The sequence below is a fragment of the Hippoglossus hippoglossus genome, chromosome 22 (genome assembly GCF_009819705.1).
Source record: "Hippoglossus hippoglossus isolate fHipHip1 chromosome 22, fHipHip1.pri, whole genome shotgun sequence".
Taxonomy (NCBI): domain Eukaryota; kingdom Metazoa; phylum Chordata; class Actinopteri; order Pleuronectiformes; family Pleuronectidae; genus Hippoglossus; species Hippoglossus hippoglossus.
In genome coordinates, this window is record NC_047172.1 from 16218042 (window position 1) to 16245634 (window position 27593).

The 27593-nt window shown below is 42.3% G+C and overlaps 1 protein-coding gene across 17 annotated transcripts in view; it reads right to left on the reverse strand.

Moving 5' to 3' along the window:
• Positions 1-27593, reverse strand: part of dlgap2a (discs, large (Drosophila) homolog-associated protein 2a) — a 172102-nt gene that overhangs the window by 12577 nt on the left and 131932 nt on the right. For 6 of the 17 annotated variants that reach the window (XM_034575577.1, XM_034575569.1, XM_034575567.1 and 3 more), the window contains 4 exons: positions 19905-19973; positions 18585-18744; positions 17583-17799; positions 10690-15777 (listed from right to left, as the gene is read on the reverse strand). In XM_034575577.1, the coding sequence (XP_034431468.1) occupies positions 12809-15777; positions 17583-17799; positions 18585-18744; positions 19905-19973 (3415 nt within the window). In that variant the 3' untranslated portion in view covers positions 10690-12808. Of the gene's footprint in view, positions 1-1669; positions 2056-9629; positions 9690-10689; positions 15778-17582; positions 17800-18584; positions 18745-19904; positions 19974-27593 lie in introns of those variants that run through there. The other 11 variants (XM_034575580.1, XM_034575579.1, XM_034575583.1 and 8 more) reach the window with 9 other exon arrangements.

Here is a 27593-nt window from a genome sequence, read left to right on the forward strand (position 1 = left end):
GTGGGTTCAATCCTCATTGCTGAAAAGGGTCTTTCTGTGTAAACTTTGCATTAACTCCCTGTCTCTGTGTGCATTTTTTCCAGCGAGTGTAACGGGATCAATCGACTTTCTTGGTGATCATTTATTTGCTGGCCGACTCCTCAATGCCAGCGTCTGACAGTCAGCGGCGTCGGTGTAATTTGGGTGTTAGACCGATTCTCCAGACAACAGCCAACTTTCTTAACATCGGCTGGAAAAAAGAAAACCCCCACAGCAATTACCCTTTAAGGTGTGCTTGATTTATTCTACAAGAACAGTACAGTACCCAGCAACACTCCCAGGATGAGATTAATGGAGTGGTCGGCTTTTTTTCTCCCTTCAAATATCTGAAAGGTTCTCGAGTTCACCTTTGCACCTGTCTAAGAAAATTGGACAGTCAGCAGAGAAGTGACTGGGCGTGAGAATGTATAGATTTATGTGTGGGAAAGAGAAGAAAAATTGAGTGAGTATAGAGGAAAGGAAATTAACAAGAGACAGAGAATGACTTTTAAAGTCTCAAATTCAGAAGGTAACTTTGACGTTCTGCTTTGATAAAATACTATAAATGGCCCCGAGGTGATGATGTGAGCTGCCACAGACTCCACTCTCTCTGTTCTGCGACCTTTAGACTATGACATGAGATCAACAACACTGGAGACTCATATTATTTCAAAGAATAAGTAAGACAAACCCAAGGTAAGATCCCGGAGAGTGGGAGGTGGAGAGAGACACGAAGAAGCGAGGGAAGAAGAATAGAGAAGGAGAGAGAGGGAGCGGGAATGAGACTGGATAGGAGGATAGACAGGTGGAGTAAGTGGAGGAGGAGTGAATGAACCGTGGTGTGAACTATCATTCACTACAACCTGCTCCGGCACGAGTTGAATCTTAAATGATGGATTGCAGTGATATGAGTCATTCCTGCTATTTTTAGCGGCTGAAACGAGAGCACAGTCTCTGAGCTGAATGTATGTGTGTGTGTAAGCATCACATCATTACATAACCACACGCAGGTTTGTGTTTACTGCTCCTGTAGTCTCATGTGGGGTCATACACAAGCATCAACTCTGCTACAAATACGCCTGCAGATTTTTAGAGCCGCTTAAACACTGAAGTTTGAAAATTCTGAGGCTGCATTTTAGTCTGGACGAGTCGAAACAGGAAAAGGTTGGAAAGTATGACGTAGACACTCACAACCGCTTGCTGATTGGGTCTTTTGGTCACAACGTAGCCTTCGCCGATTTCATGATTCTATCACATGAGCCCCTTCCAGGAGAAAACCACCTGCATCAGCCACAGCTACCAGTTTAGAATGCACATCGATAATCAATTACAAGCGTCGCTGACCCTGTTTTCTTTGCTAACTGTTGTACAGTTGCATTTTACAATGATACAACTGCTCACATGCGTACGAGACAAACTATCTGCGTCAATACCCGTGTCCCGCTTGACACACATGCCTTCCTGTTTACATCGGCACCCACATGTACGTGTGTGCGCCCAGTGTACGTGAGTGGTCACGTGATATGCGTTTCCAGGTGTTAATATGGTATTAATAGTAAAACTCATACAGAGCCAAAACGCTCACGTGGACAGAGATCTTTTACCAACGAAAACGTAGTAGTGAGGATGTAACCTCAGTGCTGAGACTGACCTGTATCCCTATAGATGATCGAGGTGTCTTCAGGTACTCCTCGGCCTTGGACACCAAGATGGCCTTGTCGCAGGTGAGCACCGAGCTGTGGCTGTCTGTGGACGGGTGTCTCTTTCCCGACATGACCCCGGCTGCCTCCATGGCTATGGTCACGGCTTTAGCGCTGTCCAGGCTGTCGGTGGAGTTGTAGAGTCCCCGACCTGGACCAAGCCCCAGGCTGAGTCCGTCGGGGGCCCACATCCCACCGTGAGGGTGCCTCCCATCGTGGTACGCGTCCTGGGTGGACTCGGTGCTGCTCTGGGCTGTGATGGAGATGAGGGGTTTGGAGGTGGTGCGCGGGGGGACCGGAGGGGGGGTCTTCTTGTAGTTGGGTGTGTAGGTGATGGCTGGAAAAAGTGGAAAGACATTCTGAGTGATGACAACATATTTTTACCATTAAAGACAGTGAAACTCGTGTATTTTTTAAATGTCAACAAGTAAGAAAAACTAACGTTTTGGTTCGTGATAGATTTTCTAAAGCAAGTTAAACAAGAGTTTAAAGCAATTGTAAAGAGAGTGACTGCACATTTGCTGTGGATTAACACACATTTATGCTCTAGTTAGTTTTACACAAGCAGGACGTTATTCGGGATCAACTCAGAAGTCCGTAGCTGTAATGAAGGAACATATTGTAAAGTCTACGTGTGCCCCTGAGAATTTTATTTTTAAGGCCCAGTGATAGTCACCAATAAAACCCCAAAGTGTGAGGTGCACAGAGCGTCATGAGAAACACAAAGGCAGCGAGCAAAAAACGTCAATCTCATTAAAAACAAACAAGCTATGACCTATGACCTTTGCAAACACATCATGAACACAGTGAGCATGATCCATTGTTGCATTCATCTTCCTTGGCTTGGAAGAACCCTTTTGTTAAATGTATCTCTCCACCACCTGATAGCTGTTATTAAACACATGCTTTCAGTAATGAAACTACTCTGCTGTCAATCAGACTGTTTCAGGCCTGATTTTGCTTTAAAAGTTGAATTCCCTTTTATCATGATACAAAGAGTTGTTTGTCTACAAGCCCCCTTGTCAGCACAATATGCCAAAATATGCTACATCTGATAATATGCAGCACAGACATCATGAGTTGTTATAAAAAAAGATGACTGGGATAAATATTTCCCTATCACTCCATATTACTGCTTAATGAATCCACCATCATTACTTAATGACCTCATTAGCATGTGGTGAGCTGATATAAGTGGATATGATGATAGGATATGAAGCTTAAACACCATTTGTTTCTGTGTATAAGCAGGAACTTATGGCACATTATACAAGGTGAGTTCAACATTTAAAATTCTCTTTTGTTCCCGAACATGTTGTTGATCTGCGCTCGGGGGCTGAGTGAGTACTTTGTGTTTAAGAGGTGTGTTTTGCCTCTTCACCACTCCGCTGTGGAAACCCCTTTCCTCCTCTTTTGTTCTCTGTCAGTGCTCGGATAAGGGCAAGGACAGATAAATAATGGAATAAAGTCGATAAAGTAAGAGAGAACATCAAAGCATTTGTGACACGAGACTCTCATCAGACGTGGACGATAGCGGAAAAAACCCAGAGAAGCAATCAACAGTGCTCGTGCCGCCCGAGCACGGCTGACAACTCCCATCTTCTTATTCTGTCCATTTAGTGGCAGAAAGAGGGGAGATTACTCCCTTTCAAGTGCAAATGAGAATATGGACCTAATCCACAGAGAGGTGGATTGAGGAACGGGTCGCGAACGCCTTCTAGGCTTTCACACGTCTTTATTTTCAGAGCGAGGCTTTGAGAGGAAAGCTCGCTCGGCGTGGTTACGGGCCAAAACATCTGAGGCGCAAGCTGTGTTTCACATGTTGCGATCAAAGCTGAGAGCGTGCCAGGTTCCTCTGAGCCAAGAAGTGAGGGGGGGGGGGGAGGAGGAATAACAGTGAGTCACGCTGCGGGTTAAGTTATGGGTTATCCTTTTCCCTGACAGAGAGGTGAACGCTGTTGAACTCTGCTTCCGTTCCTGTCTTACAAATGCTTACATCACACAAGGCAATTAAGGACGTCCTTGTGAGACTGAAACAAGTTCTATTTTGAGTTCTAATGAGCTGCGTCTCTCATGAAACCCCCCCTTTAAAAAATAGTTAGGGCATTGAATTAATAGCATTGCATCCTAACTAAATTGTAGCCTGGACAACACAATTACAGAGAAAACATAGGAATGCATTTTCTTTTGTTTGCATCCCTTTTTTTGAAAGAGCATCCATTATGATCAAAACAAAACTCTGAGCTTCACCTCAAACCTCAAGCACCTATGAGCCCGTCTCGGTCTGTCCCTTTCCCGTGTTGTGGTTGTGTTTATATATAGTTAGGGACGTCGGGTCTATGAAAAGCATTCTGCTGCTCCGGGTGCTTAATGACGCACACTGCCGTCCATTCAGAAAATGTGCTTCCTCATGGATGAGGTGATGCATAAGTGAGGAAGATGAGGTAAGAGAGCGCAGAGATGCAGAGGTAAGAGAGAGAGAGAGAGAGAGAGAGAGAGAGAGAGAGAGAGAGAGAGGGGTTTTGTGTTTGTGTGTGGAGGAAAGCGAGGAGAGCGAGGAGAGATCAGGAGGAGAGAGAGATGACCCATTCAGGGGGCATGATTCAGCAGAACGGCCAAAATAGAGCTATTATTAGCCCCAGCCAGTCGAGCATGGGGGAGTCATTATTCCTGTGCCCTTCTCAGCATCTATTCAACTCGCTCACTCACTCACTGAACAATGTTCTGTGATAAATGCACCACTGTGACATGGACAAAATATAAATTAGAGGCATTAGTGTATGAAAGCCTCCGAAAGAAAATAAAACCATGTGGTGTGCGGATACCCAACCCAACCCAAGCCCGACAGACTGAGTCACCTTGGCCTGACAGATTTTATGCTAAACAAGTTTTAACAATTAATGTCAGGGACAGGGTAACACTTTAACTGCATTTGGTTGCAGGTCAGGATTAGACACAGACACAGAATGCCTGTCGGGTTCTTGTCAGGCTCGGATCACTTTCCTCAAACTGTCCATTGCTGCAGCTCCTCTTTTCAGCCTCTGTCTGAAACACCTGGTTTTAGCTCCTGTCTCTTTAAGGCCCCCCTCCCGATAAAGCCCAGTCTCTTGTGATTGGTCAACTGCTTCCAGCACGAGAAGAAATGTTGGCAATCCTCTCTTGATTTACTTCGTTTGGTTAGGGACTGTGCCAGACTTGCTGCTTGGCCTGTATAAGGCAAATCTGATACATTGTGACATCATGTGACATCACAATGATACAGAAGTACTGTCGAGGTGTTTCAGAAGCAGTGTTATTGGGAGAAGAGCTGTAATACACTGGAGGAAAGAGAAGAACTAAAAAAGCATCATATGTCTCATTTAAGCTCATCCACTGGAGGAAAATGTGACACTGCTAAAGTACCTTAACTAAACATTATCATTATTCTATGTTCCATGCCCCAGAGTCTGAGACCAGAGCTAGACGCCCCCAGACCACCAGATACCAGCTCTTAGAGGTCCAAGGAATTGTGAGTTTAGTCTGGTGGTGGACTATCTCTAAGGAGGACTTAGAGATAGGAGTCCGCTGTTTCCCATTCCCTTCTAATAGTCAACCTTGGTTTCTTTAAACATTGGCTCCTGACCTTGGTTATAACTGTGTCGGATCAGAAATTGGTTTCACATTTGCAGTGGTGATTTGTAGAAAAATGTGACAGTGAACAAAGGATCAGATGTTTATTTATCATTTAAATAAGACAAAATGTAAAACCTTCCTCAAAGGTTCTTAAGGAAAACTCTTCTGGGAATGTGGAATGAAATGTAGATCATTATAGATCATATAGTTTTTAGTCATTATCTTGTCTTGTTTTAACTTCCATAAAATAGAAGCCTGGACATGTCCCATGGTTAGAAGGTTATAGAAAAGGTTTCAGTCCATGGTTTACTGTGTCTTGTCTAACATTGCCTCAAACATATACATGACTTACATTTGGTCTGAGGGTTTGCAGAAGAAAATAACTGGTTCTTTTTCCAGCAGATAGGATTTCAGCCAATCTCTGTGCATCTAATTTCTCCAAGAATACAACAAAGCTGCAGTACTACTCTGTATTACTTGGGTTAATTGATTTGCTGAGCTGTATCCCCTATTGATCAATATCATTTTGTTAATCTTCGAGCAAAGCTGAGTGTTCTTCTCATTCTTTGTATTTGTGCACATTAATTCAGCAGGAAATCCGCAGCAAACATGCAAATGACTTTGTCCTGTTGGTTCTAGAGCTTAGAATCAGAAAATGCTTTGTGTGTAGTTCTGGAGGACAAATACAAACGATGCAATTTGTCTTTTAATTTGAAGAACTCAGTGGATCTTTTGCAAATATAGACAGTTGTTCCTCATGTGTCACTTTCTTGTTGCAGGGCCCTTTGTCAAAAAGTAAACCTTATTTTACGAACTTTGTATTACTGTGCGGCAATAGACGCTGCCACCGGAGTCTCCCCACAGCGGCCAGAGATGAACCATTCATTTTTTACCTTCTTCATTTTCTCTTCACCAAACATGAATTCAAACTCAACTCAACTTAAAGGGTCCAGCTATTTCTGCTGGCCTGGCAGCTCAGCTCAGTCTTTTCCAATGCGTCTCTCGTGCTTCTCTCCTTTCCAATGTGTGTTTCTGTGTCTCCCTCTGGCTGCTCTGCTGTTACCTTTTAAACATGAGGATCAACAGCCAACAGCCCTCAGCTATACTGATTGATCCTCTGGTACAGGTGGAGGTGCTCTCCCAGCTCTCCCAGCTCTCCTAGCCACCTCCATGCCCACAAACTGATTGTCAAGCTGGTTGGTGTAATACTGCAAGACATACTCGTCAGTTCAGCCAATACTTGACTCGGGGGAGGGTGAAACATGTCACACATCTAAGGTTGAACGAATCAGATTTATGAAGGATCAATTGTCATGTTTTGAGTGGAGCAAAGCGAACAGTATTCCGATGAATTCCATTAGAAAACTGACAGGTGAAGTAAAAGATTGTCAGAAAGAAAAACAAATAACGCTCTTCAAACTAATTTGTCCGTCAAATCTGAAATATGTCAAAGATGATCTTGCTCTCTTGCCATATTACATGAGAAATGAAAAGAAAAATAAGGTTCTCGTTCTTTATGTCACATCAAAAAAATGTAATTAGAAACACCATGTCACAACCAATGACTATATAAAGACTGTGAAGCCAATGCGAAAGTGCCGGAAACATGTATTCTCTAAAATGAAGGCGACTCATTACAATTTGTTGCAGATATAGAAACCTATGAGAAAATGACCATACTTCTAACTTCATTTATAACATTGGTAACCATTTTCATACAGAGTTTATTTATCTTCTTCAATACAGCATGTTGTTCATGTTTAAAATATGGTCCCATTAAGAATTAAATAGAAGATAAAGCACGGTATGCATTCGGGCATAAATACCACGTGATTGACAGCTAGTATCGTCCAATGGGTGCAAGTCGCAAGTGTCCACCGCCAAATATGGTTACTTGTGGTTCCAAAAAACCAATGTGTGACGTAACAGTGGGTTAACATTGGCTTCCCCAGAACGAGTTCAGTTGCCAACCTCACCAAGAACATTGTTTGGCTATCAGAGGATGCTTAACGTAAAAATGTTTGTGAACCACAGTTTCATATTTTGCTCACATTGTGCATATTCCTCAACAAAATTAACCTGAAATGAATACACACATGAAGTCGGGGCCAAGGTAGAACAAGCAGTAAAATGAGTACAACTGTTGTGTGCAGTGGAAGGAAACCCACAAATACGATATTCTGTAGCATGCGAGAAAAACAACACTTACAACTGCAGATGTGCTAAACGTCTCCCTGACAGCAAGAGGAACAAAATGTCTCCTTGTGTGCAGGTGATGTTTCAACACACAGTATGTGCAGCAGGAACAGTTTGAATGATAGAGGTTGCTCAGAGGTTGCTAAATGTATTTGGTGCGAATACTCAACTTAATCTCTCCGTCACACACACACACACACACACACACACACACACACACACACACACACACACACACACACACACACACACACAAACACACACACACAGTGCCAGTGAGGCTGATTAACGTGAGACACAAAGGTAGTGATTCAACCACTCCATCTCTGTTAGGACTTCTCTATCTATCAGGAACTGGCTTCTATGCTAACACGAGGGTGGGGCTGGCGAAGGGGGGGGGTGGCGGAGTGCAGTTGAGTGACGCGTCATTAAGAGTCTTTCTCCCCGATTGGATTTATCACTGTAAAGGAAATGCAGCAGAGTTTGTTTTGCAGAAGGCTTTTAAGGATATGCAAATGATGAGAGCGAGGGAGGGAGGGGAGCAACGGAAGATGGATGGTGAGATTCATTATTGGCACCGTCACAGTGTTGCAGACAGAAACAATAAGGAAATTAATATAAAAATAGCAACACTAGATAGTAAAAACAAGTGCAAGTGAGTGCAAGTGAGTTTGTGGAAGTTTAAAAGTTCCCTGAGAACAACCGACCCAGCGGATGCAAATGTAGTCACTCCATAGCTAGTTTTGCTTTTCTTTTCGCTCGCCTCTATTGCCTCTGATGTCGTCCTGCTGTTCATGAAAGTCACACTGTCGACTCTGTCTTTACGTAATGGCTGCTGCCGTCTGTTAGGGAGCAAATCTCTGCTTTAGCTCCTGGTGGCACGCTGAGCAGCATCTGCACGTCACCACGGAGATGCATGTCCCTGTGGTCCTAACCCTAACCCTTTTAAGAAAAAACAAACTGGCTTCTTGTCGACTAGATGGATCACTAAAACACCAGATGGAAGCTAATAATAGAAGCATCCAGAGGGTGATGTGTACATGCGGGTCTGTGCTCGTGTTCTGCTGCGGGATGTTTGAGAAAGGGCAGGTTTGAGAATGTGATGCAATCGTAAATATGTCAGGCAACAGCAGAGGAAGCACTCTCAACAATTGAGAGTCTGTCAAGACTGTGGTCTCTCCCTCAATCAAAAGAGCCGGATGATTTATGTGCAGTGGAGCAACTGTGTTTTCCAGTCAATCTATCTACTGTAGGGTCGAATGTTTCATGAATCAACAAAGAACTCGAGGGAAGATAATGACAACTGGTCAAGTCGCACAGATACGGGGAGACTGTTGTGTAAAGAAATTGTTATAATTATTAACCCAATTAGGCCGCCAAATATTTGGAAATGGAACAACTACGCTGTTCCATTTCGAAGAATCCTCCAAATATGGGAGACAAATGCGTACTTTCACACCTGCGCAATGATGGCTGTGGTTGGAGCCTTCAAAGGCCAACCTGTCCCAGGATTCATTGTGCATCGGTGACAAACTGCCTCCCGCTCATAAAACATTCACTTCCTTTGGCAAAGCAAAACTGCAGTGTGGCTTAGCATGGAGTTCAACTTCATCGAACTTTGACTGGCAACATTCCCCTGCATTTGCATTTGTGACCTTGCCTTTATTCAAAGAGGTCATGGCAGCTGCAAGAGATGAGACGTCCGATGCTTAAACTTTTACACTTCAACTGTATTAGGCTTCAATTCAACAGCTAACGGTAAACATGTTAAAGTAACAAGGGGCATTAAAACGTTCTTGATGTGTCCAACTGCACACAGTTCAACTTTGGTAACGGTGGGACAAGCTGGTGACTTAAATTGTAGAAATCCTTCTAAAACCAGATCATCTAATCTCGGTTTGGCCTTCATGGGCTGTGTCGACAACGTCTTCCAAAAGAGGGGGCCCTGAACTGTGACACAGCTATTGTGTTGGTAACTTGTAGTCCATAAATCATATGGGCTTTTTTTACATCAGCTTGCTACAGGAAAGCTCACGTCCCATTAAGCTAATATGTAGTGCACTAATAAGGAGCAGTGGAGGATGGCCCAGGAAGCAGGTTTACCTGGGGTTTGTTGGGGAGTCCGATCAATGTTGCAGGTGGAGGGGAGGCAGAACTGGATCCCTGAAAACAAGGGAGTAGGGTGGATGTTCAGAAGAATGGGCGTATCTGCCCAAACATACAGTACAGTGCAGTACAGTCAACATTACACAAGGAAGAGTGGATCCAGGGAGAGACGGCAGGCAGTGTGGATCATCCTGCACAGTGGGTTGAAGAAAATACAAAGAAAATACTATTCTAAAACATGGCATCACTAGGGAAGAACACTGCCTAGAAAGTCTAAGAACATACAGCGTTAAATGAGCATCTGGTTCAGAGAGGGACTATTTCAGTCAGGGTTTACAATCAGCAATCAGCATTCATAAAAAACACTTTTTATTTCCCTGTACAGTTTTTTTTTTTACGTCTTTGAATGATCATTTGTCTCATACTTATGTTCCTTATTGTTCAACATGTTTGAGCAAACAGGTTGTGAAGAGATCAACACACATCATCTAACCTGACTGTGACACTGCTCCAAAATTAGTTTTAACAACCACTTTAATAAGGTGAAGGTCTGCATAATTCTGTGGATTAGCAGTGACGTGTGTGGCGTCACAGTTACAGGTGACCTGCAACTGTGTGCACTGTGAAAAACCAGGCATCAATGCTATTAGCAGAGCGGTGTATACATTGGGATTCATACTTGTATATTTATTAAGGTATGTTTTCATTGTTGTGTGTCTGTCCTTTAGGAGGATTACTCATGAACATTTGAAAGAGTAGCATATGGCCCAAGGCAGAACCCATTAACTATGAAGTGGATTCAATTAATGAGCTAATCCAGGATTTCTTTTTTTTTACTATCTTTAACATTGCAAGATTTGTGAATTTTTGTGAAGCTTTATTAAAGAAATCAGGTGTATTTAGGGGACTGAAATCAATACTCAATGCATTCTAATGATCTAGTGAGTATTTTCTAAAATGCTTCTTGGGCAGTACTCAATCATTTTGCCTCTGATTTAGACAGTATGACCTAATTTAGTCCTACATCAAGAAAATGTGCTCTTAATGGGTGCTAACAATGGCAACAACCGAGGGTATAACCATTCAATACGTGAGAAGGGCTGGGCAAAGTGAAAGGATCATGATATTTGGTATTGTTCAACCTTGTAAATGTTACCACCCTACTCGATGCTCCTACAAATGTGTTCACAAAGAATGAAAATGGATATACACAGAGAGCAAATCAAGAAATTATGCAAATGGAGAAGGGCAGTTCATTAGTTTACCATGTCATTGAGGTCATTGGCTTATTTGTCTTTTAATAATATAACAGTAAATCATGTGTTATTACAAACACACCTTGCATGTCAAGTTTTCTCTGCAAACCTTGAATTAAGCAGAAATTTCACATCTACCCAGCAGCACCGTTCCCATTGTTCCACAGTTCACAGCAGAAAAAAAGACCTGTTATCATATACCAGTATCTCTCATGGCGTGATCGAATCCTGACGCCATTTATTCTCAGACTACCACTTATGAATAAACATTACATCTCTGCAGTACAGGTTAAATGTGCTGCTTTTATATGACAATTTTGCTAACACAAAGTTAAACGTGGAAGCGGCCCAGGGAAGAAAAGGCTGGTGCGTTTGTATGCCAGCGAAACGAGTGTAAAGAATAAAACAATACAACCTAATTAACTTCCCTCCCCTTTGAGAACCCTTTCAGATTCAGTCAATTTAGCAAACTTTCATAAAGTGCTCTGCGCAGATTTAATTTAAAACAACACACAGGAAGAAGGTCTTCTCTGGCAGCTCACTGATGTTCAGCTGAAAGATTCTTTTTGTTCCAGTGCACTTTATTAGAGCCCAGGCTCCAGTGGCGGATCCTATACAGAGCCCATTAATTGGACAGATAGCACAGATATGCATCTTGTGATTTGCCTGACTTTAGCGGTTCAATGCTGGTAACAGAAGTCCGCGTCTTCGGTGGTATGCAGGATGCGTTCATTGCACTGATTATCAAACCGAAACCATGAATAGAACCAAACACGTACAGTGAGGCACCGTGTATGAAATGCACAAAACATTGTGGCCATCTGTCATGCACCAATATACCATAGTTTTTGTCACGTTTTGAAAAATAGCCACACAAAGATGTACACCTCTTTTCAGGAAGGAACACAATTCAATTAATCACATTACACTTATGTCCCCATTGTATTACATTCTCAATCTTTGATTCCTGAGCAATAAGATGATATCTCATGATAAAAAATACAATATCACCTCTCAACAAGGCCTGTTATTACTGTCGTCAGATTATCAGACACATGTAATCACATTTTTTTTGTATATTTCTTAAATAGATGTATTTATACATATTGTCCAGCAATGATGTGTGTACAGTGTATGTGCATGAAGGTAAAATGAGGTTATGAGGCTACATACCATAACTCTTATAGTTCATAATTATATTTCAGTTATTCTCTCCCAACAAATAAAGAGTACAGTTTTCTGTCGATTGTGCAAACACTATTCCACAGTATCATTTGACTTGTCTATATAACTGCAGAGTCCACCCAGCAGCTCACATAGTAAACAGAATGTCCTTGTAGTTATATAATAACTGCCAACATTTACTTCACTCCACATTGGCGTGAAAATAAACACAGAGCCCAAAACAAGTGAAGCAAAGCAAGGATTGCCTGGACCTTGCATACATTTGGCCATTTTGTCCGTAGCCTATAACAAGAGCTCCAGAAGAGTCTCTTAAAATATGTGTAAAATGTCTTTGATGTAATCCACTGACTGAACAAGAACGTTCATTACAAGTGCATGAAGTGATTCAAATAGGTACTCTGATGTAGGCAGTTTTGTCCTGGAAGTTAGTAGTGATTGTTTCAGAGGAGTTCACAGTTTTTTTCTTTCAGTAAATGTGTCTGAAACATCATTGTTCAGTCACCACATCAGAGCGTTCATCACAGTTTTGCAGTCCATGACGCGTGGTTCTCACTGCTCTCGATGCAGTCCTTCACCTACAATATCAATGCAGATTGATGAATTTGAAAGTCCTTGCTTGAATGCCGATGTTCGCATGACATGTAAATCTGCACACTGCTCGCAGCTACAAACCATGAACTATATATATATACTTAGTTTGAGCTACATTTCATCTGCTGAGAACGAGGTACGAACTCACAGAGTGAGAGATACATATGTAATTTCTGCACTATTGTACTCGTATCTACCGCTCCATAGTTCCACACTTGCACTCCGATACATTGATTCTCGTCTATGACCCCTCTTCTGCCACCTGCACCACAGAAAGGCCCTCTCACTCGATCTCTCAGGACTACCCGGGGTCTCTTCTTCCATTTGTTCCCCACACTCCTGGTACACAGCCATACACTGCAGTGTCTCTACTATAATATCATCTGGCTCCTCATGTGCCACTTCCACTGAGGATGTGACTTCAAGATCTGGTAGCGATGAATCTGTATCTGGTGAAAGAGGATCTGAGGCTGTATTTGTGGGTCCAAAATCTAGTTCCAGTGACGTATCTGGGGATACAGAACTAGGAGGGGATACTGTAACAGTGACCTGGGGAAGTGGGAATTGGTTTAGTTCCAAGGCGATGTCCTGAGGCAAGTGGGATAGGAAATTGTCCATGGCTGGATCCAAACAGATGGATTCTGTTAACTGTGGAGGATCCAAGGGGCACAGCGTGGAAGGGTCATCAGTGGATATGGGTGAATAATCTGACTGGTAAAAGGGTGGGTCTAAATTGTCAGCATTAGAAGGAGAGTCATAATTCAGGTCAAATGGCTCTGGTTCAGGGTCCATGAATACAGAGTCAAGATCATCTTGATCTAGGGAAGTCAGCATGACTAAGTCAAAGTGGACCAGATCAGCGTGATATATGGTGGTGTTATCCAATGGTTCTGGAAGGGGTGGCCACTCCAAGTCTTGGGACTCAGTGTTTGGTTGAGTTTCTTCTGAAATGGAAGCAAAGGTTGAAACCAGCATCATTTGCTCTGGGGGAGGGTCAGGGGGATCATCTGGAAGGGTGATAATGGGATCTGGATTTGTGTCACTGTCAGTTGGACTTCCAGGAGAGTCTGTGTGAAGGTATTCTGACACCAAAATGGGATCTGGATTTGTGTCACTGTCAGTTGGACTTCCAGGAGAGTCTGTGTGAAGGTATTCTGACACCAAAATGGGATCTGGATTTGTGTCACTGTCAGTTGGACTTCCAGGAGAGTCTGTGTCAAGGTATTCTGACACCACAATGGGATCTGGATTTGTGTCACTGTCAGTTGGACTTCCAGGAGAGTCTGTGTCAAGGTATTCTGACACCACAATGGGATCTGGATTTGTGTCACTGTCGGTTGGACTTCCAGGAGACTCTGAGTCAAGGTATTCTGACACCACAATGGGATCTGGATTTGTGTCACTGTCAGTTGGACTTCCAGGAGAGTCTGAGTCAAGGTATTCTGACACCACAATGGGATCTGGATTTGTGTCACTGTCAGTTGGACTTCCAGGAGAGTCTGTGTGAAGGTATTCTGACACCACAATGGATGGACATCTGATGTCAGTCTCTAAATGACATGGTCTAACAGCATCAAGATTAGAAGGGTCATCACAGGTTGCGAGTGGCTCTGGATTCATTGCATCAGATGAAGACTCTATGGCTAAGTCTGATGGCTTTGGTTCTGGTTCTGTTGATTCGGCAGGATCAGGATCTTCTAATCCTGAATATGGCATAGATACAGTAGTGGGATCTTCATATACTGGATCTGGCTGGTCCACAGCATTGGGATCTGTAGATTCTGAATCTGACATGATACCATATTCATATTCCTCTGGTGGAGACACAGTAAGAACAGGGACTGGATATGGTAGCTGTATCTTATCTCTTTCAATTAGTTCTATATCTTGGGATGCCATGACATCAGAATGAGATGGTTCAGTATCTGAATGGGACTCACTAGCTGGGTTTATATTTATTAGTTGTGGGGTGATTGGCATTTCTTGTTTCACTGTCACTGAATCCTGAGGGCTTTCAGGGGCTGTTCCTGACAGAAGTGGCACCACACCATGAGTTGTGACTGGATCATTAGTGACAATGTCAGTTGGATTTAAAATTGCATGATCTGGTACATCTGGTTTTGGTTGTGGTTTATCCCTGGAGGGAATAGCAGTCAAGTCAAACAGCTCTAGTTGGACTGTTCTAACAGAGCCTGGGAGTATTGGATCCAGAGAAAGTGGTATGGCACTCTCTACATACATTGACTGTGGACAGGCAAGAATGCTTGGGTCCATTGAGAGCTGTTTTGGCAGATTTCGACGGGCACTTTTCTTTTCCTCATTCTCCTCTGGACAATTGACGGCTGCATCGGCAGTGCTCTGACGAACAAGGACCTTGCTTCTGGCCTGGGTCCCCACAGACACTTTGGATACTTGGGGTCTCTTTTCTCGAGCTCCCCCTGTCCCTCTATCTACTGAAGAGGTTCCAAGTCTTTCCGCCCCTGTTGCTCCTTCACCAACACCTGCACCGGCACCTGCACCTGCACCTGCACCTGCACCTGCACCTGCACCTGCACCTGTCTCTGCCCCTGTCCGTACCCCTACCCCTGCTCCTGTCCCTGTACTCGCCCTTCCACCTGTCCCTGCCCTTGCTCCTGTCCCAGATCCAACCCCTCCTCCTAAACCTACCCCAGCTCCACCCGTCATTTGGCCACCCTGAGGAGACCATGTGTTGTAATGCTGCGTGAACGTATTGAAATTACTGTTGAAAGCACGAAGCTCTTTACAAAGGTCCTTCCTGAGATCAGCAAGCTCTCTACGCATGGCAGAGACCTCTTCCTTCCATTGCATGCTGATAGCTGCCGCCAAGGTAGCTGACTCTTTGATACTGGCCTGGATGGCTATTGGTGACGGCCGTTCTGGGGCACTAGATCTTGGTGATCTGAAGAGGCTTGGAGAAACAGGTGGTCCAGACAGAGGTTTGGCGGTAGCCCCCATGTCATCTTGTTGGTAAAGCCTGTCTCTTCTGATGGGGCAGCCTAGATCATCATGTGCCAAAGGGGCTGTGTCTGCCAAATCCCCATGTATACTGGTCTGGTCAGGTAAACAAGAGTCTTCCTGCACATAATTTCTGTCTGCAAGACAAATGTAAATATGTATCTGTAATATTACCATAGGTGTGAGCAGCTGGAGAGAATGTGCTTTTAATTGCCACAAAGCAATAACATGAAGTCATGCACTGAATGCCATGAGTCAAAATAAGATAAGAAAGGATGCTAGTGTTATGATTTTGGCCCCAATTCACTAATCTGTATACCTAAGATGTGGAGTAAAGATTTTAATTATTTGTAATACTATTCTAAATCACAGTGCTAAGCAAAGTGCTCCCATTTTGACTCATTTCCATCAATGGTTTACACTGCCTTCTCAACCTTCATTTGTAGCATGCAATCTTCACATCTTTTCAATGCACAAAGCTGAAGCTCCTAGCTCCCGGAACACATCACAGAGAATGGACAATATTTCTTATAAATGAGGTGTAAGAACAACCCTTGCATGCTCTTCTGCTTTCATTTGAGGTAAAGCAAAATGTACTTTGTGCAATGAAAAGAGGCAAAGATGAGCAAAGCTTCAAGACATTTTCTCAAAAAATCAGGAAGTATAGTATGAACCCTATTGAAAATATGAGGTCCAGGTTGATCGATTCCTTCAAAGCACTACCTGCCCAATTTTTCAAAATAATGGCCAAATCCATCAAATACCAAACTCGGCATCCTAAAAATGCAAACATATTTAAGTTGACTGAGAAAGCAGTGTAAGCAAACATTTATAGGTATGAAGAATTGATATTAAGCACATCTCCAGGTGTCCACACCTCTAACCCTCCCTATTATAGGCTGACTGTTGTTTTTAGTTCTTGAATCTACTGTGGGAAGAGATGGAATCCGCTCAGACTTCTTGTCCAGAAACTGTCTTCGTTTCTTCCCACCTTCTTCATCTGTACATGGACGTTATCATGTCCTCTGTGAATCCAGCAACCATGGGAATTGTTGAAACCACCACCAGCTTACAATTTACAATCAGTATCAGGCTCAGTACCACAAATAAATGCATGTGTCAGCTAAGTAGGTTTAGATTTATTGCAGCAAGTTTGCATATGTGATATATGTGACTGACCAGTGGGACACTTCAGTTAGCGATATATTCATAGCCAGCTTTACATTTTCCATTATCCACACTATTGTTTGGACACAATAGTGTGCAGCTTCGTAATAAGATCTCATTGTGTGCGAACATGAGCTTTGCAATAAGACAAAATCATTTTTATGAAGTGAACAATCTCTGGGCAAACAAATTTCACAGTGTATTGTGTGATATTTGAGTGTCTGCAGCACAGTGCAGTGCATTGAGTTCACAAATAAAGAATGCAAACTTTGCATTTGGAAATTTCACCAGTTTGCAATAGAGCTGTGAGTACGTTCACAAGTGTCACCATGTGGCCTCATAAAAAAAAAAAATCACACAGCCAATATATTTTAGAAAAAGCAGTCGTGTCCTTATGACCTGATATTTCAGATAATGTCCAACTGTGATTTTCAATAGGGTTCATTGCTTTACTCTCTGATGCATCCAATGGATGAGCAGATGAAGCACTGTATCCAAAATACAGTAGGATGAACTGGTACAGCTCACAAGTGATAGCTACGGTAGACCTCCATCAAAAACAATGGAAACATACAGGAGTGATTCATGCAAAGATACAAAGCTGTTTGACAGCACAACTGGTTTGCACTAACTGTTCTATATTCATCCATTACCAAACAACAATGCCAAGTGTAAGCTTCTGGTGTCCGTTTGTCACTTTGACTCAAGCAAACAAATCCCAACATCCAGGATGTTATAGGTTGTGTAAATTCAAGGTAGGTTAATCTGTGCTTACCTGTGGTGGCTCTGATGGTGGAGGTGAGAGTGGAGGCCATGGGGGGGATGCAGTCATCGTCCTGGGAGTAGCCGGCCTGGATGGCTCGCAGGTAGCTGTGACTGCGGGTGCGGAAGCAGCCGGGGAGGTCCAAGGCCTCCATGGCCTGGGATTCCACCTCACTGAACACCGACTCGCACACCGACTCAAACTGGCCATTTATTTCTGTTTCACTCACCTGCGAGATACAGAAGCCATCAGCCCGTTTTCAAGCTAATGGGAATATTTCTTTGTTATATATTAATTGCTTAGTTGTAAAACCTGACAGTGTTCTCTGTAAATTTGATTAAAACTCAATGAAATGGTGCAAAATGAAGCAGAGAAATCAATGACAAATTTTTATTTAATGTCACAAAACAGATTTTTTTGAATGATGCCTAGAGATGACTCCATCATTTCCACACTACTAGAAAAACAACAATAATGTGATGTGTGTGTGACATTGAATTGTTACACATGGTTGTTTACTGAGCAGAAAGCTGTGTGATGACTATCGTTTCATTCTCATTTGGCGAAATCAAGAATCAAAGATAAACATCTTGTTTTACTGAGGTTTGGAATTAGTGGGAGTTTAGTTGGGCTTTTAGGACTCTGAACAAATCAATACCGCTCTCATTTAAGGGAGATAAATATCTCAACAACCACAACTGGAGTTCTATAATTCGTACAGCCAAAGATTGTGCAATGATCTATCATGTAAATTGATAAATAAATGAAAAAAAATCATTTGTGGGTTTTGGAAACATATCTATGAAATATACTCAAACAACAGTATTATTTTCTATCTTTTATCGATTTTAAATGAAGAACTGTGGTGAAATCATCTGATTATATTTTTCTGGAGATTCCCTGGGGCCTCCTCTGGGCCCCTCTGCCCTCTGCGGCGGAAGAACCACTTCTCTTCCTTACATCGATTTGAGATGGAGTCGGGAATCGTTCCTAATTGAAAGGGTGTAGACTCACCTGGCTCACTTGGCTAACGCAGCTAGCCTGACTGAGGGTGCTGACAGCCCGCATGTAGCTCTGGTTCCTGGAGCGAAACTTGGGCGAGTTGTAGTTGGCTGAGGGATCCAGGGCAATGCCGGGGTGCATGTCCCTGGCGGCTTGCAGGTGGTAGCTCTGACTGAACGGAGAGAGAGGAAGAGTGGGGAGTGGGACGACAGTCATGGTGATTATTTCTTAAACAAGATATAATTGAACTTATTAACAAATATGGTTGGATGAGTGGCTGAGAGGTGCAACATGTTGACAAAAGCAATTAAGTGCTATTAAACTCAGCGGGCGTCCTCTGGGTAACCGGAACTCAAGAGGTAGACTTGGTTATGACATTTTGTCTTCCAACAGGGGTGCCTTCCTCTTTCTGCTCCTCTCCGCCGCCAGCGTCCTTAAAAAGATTTCTGCGGGGGCTGCAACATCTAATCAATGCTTGGAAATGAGAGAAATGCAAATCGGGAGCTAGTTAACGAGCAAGCACTTCAGAGAGCACTCCGGTGTCAGCCAGGTCAAATGAATGTGCTACCCCAGCATGCAGGGGCGGGAGAGATGCTCAGAGACCCGTGACTGGGTAGAAATCCGCTGGAGAGAAGATGAACGGAATGACACAGAGGGAGAAATGGGCTTTAAGTAAACTGAAGAATACTATGTGAGTCACGTTAGGACGACCAAAGTGAGATTCCCTCAGTCAGATCTGTTTGTGATGGCAGGCGGTGATGAGTAAGCAGTTTTCGTGGGGCTTTTTATAGAGATAAACGCTGGTGTTTGGCAGCGAGGAAAATGCCAGCGTGATTAAAAGTCCCTCAATCCATCTTGTCACGCTGTAGCGATGCTGTGCGTTATTTGCAAAGCAATATCAACCTTCTAAACACCCAAAGACGTCCTAGAGCAGAAATATCCAGAGATTAAGACTGAATTAAGGGGAGAAGCTGTAAATGGGAAGAAATCCTATTTTAAATGATGTGGTTAATCGCTCAAAACACACAATCTAACAGTGATGCTTTCATCGTTAAAATGAGCAAGTCATTAAATACCATGCTGCTGTAATGTGAAGCAGTGAAATCATATCTATAATGTGTTTGGAAGTGCCTTCTGCTTTGCTTCGTATGTGCAGATTGCCCCAGGTGACCTCTCACTGACTGGTCTTGAATGTTTTGCTCTGTGAGACGTCCGTATCGAGTGTGTCAGCAGGGCAGCGAGCCAGCTGGCGCCCCCACGTTCGAGTCTGACCACTGCAACATGGCAGCAACAGGGAGGTGAGGGGACGGGGGGCGGAGTGCCTGTATTCACCTTAAGTCTGCAGCAAAATTGGTGATGTAGTTACGCATGTCACTGTTGATTCTATCCAGGCGGTAAGAGCTGCGGGTAGAGAAGAAAACAGAGTTACTGGGTCCCACAGTTCGGAGTCGGATGGATGTGATGTCACTGGGACCAGGTCCAATGGAGCGGGCTCTTTATGGCATTTGTGGTGCACTGAATGCTTGCTTTGGGGGGTTTTCACCAAAGTGCTGCAAACATTAGGGCGATACCATGTGACCGACAAAGGTGGGAGAATGTTGCGGTTGCATTCACAAAGCAGAAAGCATTGGCTGGTCGAGGCCGCATCCTCTGAATGAAGCACACGCACGTATACACACAGGGAATGAGGAGTGAATTATAAGTAGGTGCACACATGCACATACACACTGCCCATCAGCACCAGCCAAAAAATGATAACAAAGCACTTGATGATGAAAAAGCTGCGCACGGAAAACAGTGACAGGACATCACACACCACCCGTTGTTTCCCTGTGCGGCTAATTATATTTGGTTAATTGAGCCAAATGAGAGTTAAAACAAAAAAAACTACCTCACGTCCTTCCCCAAGCAATGAATTTAGTCGAGCTTTTAGCTGACAAGATAAGATATAAGTGCTGAGGCTTATTTAACCCACGGCTGAGGGAAGTGAGGCTGTTTTATCAATTCAAACCACAGCAAAATGTCTCTTATGTATATTGAAGCCTACAGGGGACATTATTAAAATGATAAAGTTAATTTGAAAGTAAATTCTACAAAAGCGTAAAATATTTGTTTAACATCCTCCGCTGTGGAAAATATCCATTGCTCAGATGATTTAACGGCTTCACCTGTTGCACAAGAATCGTCTTGCAAAGTTACAAGTCTTTAAATAAAAATAACATTACCTGTTCTTGGAAGAAACAGAATGAAACTAAAACTAGACTAAATGGACTAAATACACCTAAAATGCACAACACAACAGAACAGCTGAAACAGGACAACCTTCAGGCTATTACATGAATGTAACTTTCAGTCAGCTATAGTTTTACTCTCAGGAGTAGGGAGTAACTTTCAGCAGTAATATTTTAAGTCCACCGTCCTCTTGATGCTCACTAAATAAAGTTGATGTTAGATGATAAGTTTTAGTTTCCTCTCAAACTAAATCCAGAAAAGGAACAGTATCTCAGTGACTCCAGAGTAACTCACTGCTATGAGGGGACCAAGCACCTGTAGCTGCAGTGATCCTGGGTGAGCAGGAGCGACGCCTCTATATTAGATTCTGTCCAAACAGACAGAGGTCTGAAATGCTAACTGGATTTATTGAGGTGACTCAGATGGTTACACCTGTAACCATGGTAACTGCACAGTAAGATGGTGACAGCTATTGACTCAAAATACCGTGAAGATGAAAATGAGATAAGCTAGACTAATGTGTCTTTATTTCACCCAAACTAAAACTTCTGTTCATCAAAAGAGGCTAGAATTTAAATGTACAAACTAACACTGATGATGTTTAACACCATGTTCTTCACCAAGGTCCATGTCTTTGTTAAACTGTTCACATCTGTTCTGGTTAGTTTTGATGTCACATTGTAATTAAGAATTTTTTTACATGTGTCGCCATCACCTATGTGGGCTGCGTCTACCTATACTGGACATTGATTGGTTTGTAGACAGCTGGTTGTCTTTGGAGAAAATGAATGAACCTGTACCTGAACCCCTTAATTCCATTACTACTGTAAAATCACTATGGTTTTACTTTCAGCATCATCAACTTCAGGTACAGTACTTGACACTAGTTTGAATGTGCTTGATGAACGTCCTCATTGTTCAAACATTGGAGACGAAGACTAGAAGCAATCCTGAGAGCCGCTTTTTTTTCTTCTTCTATAGTTTAATGCTCTCTCAACCTCATGCTATTGGTCCAAAAGTCCAAACTGTCAGAATAAAGAGTTTTTGCACTGTAAACAAATCGTACCGTGGTTTAATTTGATCCGTACTTAGACCACCTCTTTTGGTCTGAGGCACCCTTCACACTGGTTGTGTAGGTTTAGACTAAACAAGGTCGGAGTGAAAGTGCCCTAACAAGCTCTCTCTTATGAAAATACACAACTTTTTCTTTTCAAGCTACTGACTTTGTGTCAGTGCCGAAACAAATCAAGAGACATTTACAAACAGTTGCAAAGCTTTCTCATCAAAAAATGAAGTAAATTGACACAAACATTGACTTATTCACGGTGGTGGAATGAAAAGTGGAATAATAAAAACAGAAAATTAGCCTATCTATGCTGGACACGTCTCACACAGCCACACATCAGTGGAATGGAATCCTGCTTTGACCTTGACGTGCGAGACAGAAATGCTCATACCCGGTGATGTTTGAATGAGTAATTATATTATGTCAAATCAATTATTATTGAACGCTTTGCCGGTGTTAACTTTGATTAATTATAGTGATTCAAGAAGCTAATCATGGATGGGAGGCAAACAAACATGAGTTATTTTAGAAACTGCCAGAAATGGGTGTGATTGAATTGCTTGTGGTGTTGAGACGCCGGGGCCACAGTCATTTAAAGAGACTGATGTCGATTCTCTCCTGTGGTTGTGTGTCAATGAGATCCAGTATCAAACATAACAGACGGTGCAGTGGCTCATCATGCTAATGGCTAATGGGGGAATCTGCCACATGTCATTCAGATACGCTCATCGTCAATAAATCTGTTAAACATGTTTAACAGGACCTTTAATAAAGCTGACTCATTTCTAACATCATCATATTGGTGGCAGTGGTCTGGAAATGGGGCACACATGAGTGGGTCCTTGAAATATTTTGTATCTTATGGGGTTCTTGGCTGGGAGGGGTTGGTGGGCGTAATTGATTATTAATTAAAACAGTCATCATCCAACTTTCTAGTGTGAAGGATGTTTGGGCTCAGCGGGCTCTGTGCCGTATTCCTTAATGGGGAGACGAACAAAGAGACAACCCTGTCAACCGCGACAACGTAAGAGCACCTGAAAGAGAGAAAGATGGAGGGGACACGACCTGACAGCCTGTTCTCACTTTAACGTGATTTGCTTCAGGGACCTGCTGCTGTCAAATTTGTGTTTGGCCCATCTCAATGCCCCAGCAAGACATCAAATTGCTACAAGTGCAGAGAAAATCCAACCTATGGCACGTCTGTCTTGAATCCAATCTAATTCCATCCCAAAAAGCCAGATGAACCATAATAGTACGAGAGCTCTCATGCCAAGTGTCACCCGCATCCGCAGAGGCTCTAAAGTGTGGACTAAAAACAGATCTAGATATGGACCATAGTGCTGTGGTGCCAAGAATAAAAACAATAAATAGTCCAACTTCAAATGACGAGATAGTCGGGTATCTATCCATCTAATCTATCCATCCATTATCTATACCGCTGGGGGAGTTGGAGCCAGTCCCATCTGACTTTGGGCGAGAGGCGGTGTACACTCTGAACAGGTCACCAGCCTGTCAGAGGGCAAATATACAGAATAAACAACAACCTATGGTCAATTTAGTATCTATGATTAACCTTAAACCCAATCTGCATGTCTTTGGACTGAGGGAGGAAGACGGAATACCAGCAAAAAAACATACAGACCCAGAGAGAGCATGCAAACACCCTGAGCAACTGGGTTTCAAACCAAGAACCTTCTTGCTTTGAGGTGACAATGATAACCACTGTACCACCGTGCTGCCTAATCTAATTCAATTCTATTCACTTTAATTTTATTTGTCTTGCAACAAATCACAACATACATTTTCTTAAGGCACTAAGGTTACTAGTACTATGAACAATCTAATCTAATCTTATCATATACAAGACTGTGCAGGAATTCTATATATTTCAAACATGAGTGTGTTCTTTCATATAAACTAATTTTTGGTGCAATTAAATCTATTCAGAGATTCACCTCTTGCTGCACTCACTTTTATCAAAAATAAATCTCTGTCTATTGAAGATACACTGATCTACAGCCTGACTGGTACATAGAGATTCTCATTCTAATATTTGAGTGTATAAACAAATCAACCAGACTGTATAAACACATGGACAAGAAACTCCCAAAAAGTGAAGCAAAGGCATCTTGATTGACCCCTGGTGGCTGGCTGCAGAATAAGTTATTAATCCTCCCTCTTCTACGTTAATGGATGGGGAATATTTTTTCCTGTAAATTTGGATTTCATTAGTTATTTGATGCTGTAATTATGGGTTTCAAAATCATGATTGAAAGCTGAGACTGACTCACGGTTGGTCAAGTGCGTGAACCGGCTCCACCTCGCTCCCCCGGCTCCACCTCCCAATCGCTACTGCGCAGACTTTGGGGACAAATGTGCAAGATGGCAGCAGTCATTTCTATTTTGGCTTAATATTTTCATATTTTTGCTCCCTTTCCAGATAGTGGGAGGAAGCCGATCTAACACATACGTTTTACTCCATTAGCTAATAAACTGTCTAATATCGACCCGGCTGATTTATTGGCCCGGAGATGCAGCAAATCAATCTCAACTGGTCCCAATCAGAAAAAACAACAACCACTGGGTATCTCAGACGCACAAAAGCAGAGGAAGAGACCAAGTATGTCTCCATCTTAATCCAAGAGGAAAGACACCATATTATTGCCTTCTTAGAGTGGGTTCAGAGGAGTATCAGGACTCATCAGTAACGTCTCCCTTGGGGACACACAACAAGCCTTCTCCCCCTGACTCGATGATAATGCCACTGCTGTCAATAGGCTCAGAGTCAGGCCACACAGCCTGATCCACGCTGGTCTTTTCAGCAGACTCTCAGTAGAACCACTGAGAGAGCCATTATTCAGACGGGGCCTTGGAGTACAATAACTGCTACTGATAACCCTTCCTGCTGCTGCATCCTCATAAATCATTCACTGTTTGCAGCTATTCACAATGAATTGTCACGGGGAGGCTTTGGAAGACGTCAAAGAAAAAAAGGAGCATACTTCACAGTGGCGGCCTCAGACGTTACATTATAATGAGAAAGAGCGACTACAATGGCCAAACGACTGCATCTTCTGTGACTGAATATCATTATCACGCCGCCTGATCTCAATCCATAACGTTCGATTTATCATTGTACAGTATATCCACTGAGATTACACTCGGTTCCCTGGATGTGGATCTCTACTCTCTTCCATCCTGCAGACACACGTCACCAGAGGTTGAAAGTAACAAATACTTTGTTAGAGTATATTGTTTTTGTTAGTTTACGTCCAAACATTTTACTTTTACTCCCCACAATTTAACACAAATGTCTGTACTGTCTACTCCTTAGATTTTCACAGCAGGATCATTACTTTTGTTATATGCATTTCAGGAGATCATCCCTTTGGTTGTATTTTACATCATCGAGCGACGCCTTCCCAACATCGAGACGGAGAAACATAGCAAAGACAATTCTTGGTTTGTCAGTGCATATCACACACAGCATAAAAGACAAGAAAGGGAGAAGAGGGGCAGTGCGTATGTCCGTGACAAGGACTAACAACATGCTGATAATGTCCACAACATCAACAACAAGCAGAGCATCAAAACATCCCTGGTCTTATATAAATTAAGAATATTTCATTCAGCACATTGTACATATTTTCTCCCGGATTATTTTCATGCTCAAAAATCTTTTATTGCTATTTGTAGTATATTGTGTTTTATTTTATTTTAAATAAAAGTGGTTTCAGGGAAATTGTCTTCGAACTGCACTAATGTGACATGAGTCTCAGTTTGCTTTGCACAGAAGAAATGACCTTCAGAGGGGAAATTTATTTTAACTTTTATATTGTGACTACATTTCAGATCCCATATTTTTATACTTTCACTTGAGTAAATTTGAATCAGTAATTATACTCTTACTCGAGTCGCTTTTAACACAAGTATTTGTACTTCTACTTGAGTAAAGATTGTGTGTACTTTTCCACCTCTGCATGACACAATGCTCATCATTAATTCTGCTTGTATGTTTGCTTGCACCAATCTCTAAGCGAATCGAATGGTTGTTGCTCGCTGTGGTTTAGGGGCTTCCAAGTAGAAGAAAGTCTATATGTGAGAGGAGCAATTTCAAAATCTCTGCTGAAGTGGAGTGAGCATGGGGTCAGCTATGTGAGAGACGAGGATATGACAGCAAGAGTGAGGGAATCATCAGTGTTACTCAGTATGTGAATCACAGGTGCTTTCTATGTCTGCCTGTGACATACTAAAGATGTGTGTCTGTCACAGGTGGGCCGCTACACAGAGTTCAGACACAAGGTCGTATTTGCATAATATCTATAATTTATGTCCCATTATTCTCCTCTGGTTTTGTGTAGACCGGAAACAGAAGAGACAGAAAGAGCGGAGTGGCTTATTAGGGTCTATCTTCACGCAGCCTGTATTGCTCTGCATGGAAGAGACATCAAACAGGCTGCTCTCACATTGTGTTACTTTGTTGTTATATGGTCCATTTTCACAATTACATGCATTTTCTCAGCCATTTGTGATTGTGTAACCACAGTAAACAGTATTCCTCTATTCCTTTCTCCCTCTCTCTCAAGCCAAATATTGATTTAACCTTTCATCATATTTAATTTAAAGATAATTCTGATATCATATCTTGTATTGATAGAAAAATGTTTATACCACATTAACCGATTAACGATAGAAGAGGAAGTTGTCCAAATGTGTTTGATTATAGTGTCAGTGTGCACTGAGCTGTATAAGCTGTGCTGTATAAGCCGTTCTATCATGCCACTGGCAGGAGAGACTCCAGAGGATGGAAACACACACACTCTATTTACACCAATATTCTAATAAAAAAAGCATAAATTAAGCCGCATTTTTATTAATAGAGCTGGATGTATGTAAATATTACTGTAACTTGCAAGTCCTTCAATATTTGCATGACTACCTGGATAACCTTTATTTAATATCAAAACAACTGAGGTCACCGCAAAACACATCTGCCACGAGTCCTCTGATTTAAAACAAGGAAAAGAAACAAATCATTTTCTCTTGTCTTTCTCTTTTTATTCTCTGTTGTATATTTTTTGTTTATTTTTATTTCTTGTCCTCTGATATCATCGTCTGGAGCCGCGTTCACGTTTGTGCACACACACTGCCCACACTGCACACAAGCTCTCGCCCAAGGGTGCGCGGTATAGCAATGCTACCTCTAATGTAAATGATGCTGTTTCGAGTTGAGTTTGTATGTCTGGGCTTACGGACACCACAGGAGGAGTATTTTTACATTTGAAGAAGTTGTCCCCCCAGTTGGATTTAGCTGCAACACTGTTTACCCCCGAAACTCTAAAAGTGTTTTGTGGACTCAAACACTTTACCCACACCATCGGCATAGTGGTGAGTAGATAATGAGTGAATTTTCTTTTTTGGTGAACTATCCCTTTAACTTATATTCAATGCCTTTTACAAATTTTATTTCTAAGATTGTACTTCTTATCTTTTTTTTTTCCATACTTGTGTTTCTTTTCCTTTGAGCACTTTGGCTCAAATCCTGTTGTTTTAATGTGCAATTTAAATAAATCTGACTTGATTATTGACTATTGACTATTGATTCTCACTGTTGTCATGTACAACAACTTCTATATATTGAGATACATTTTAGTCTTTGGTGTAGATTACGGTGAAGAAGACTGATTTGAACTGTTAGGAAACAAAACAGGTGATTTAAACAG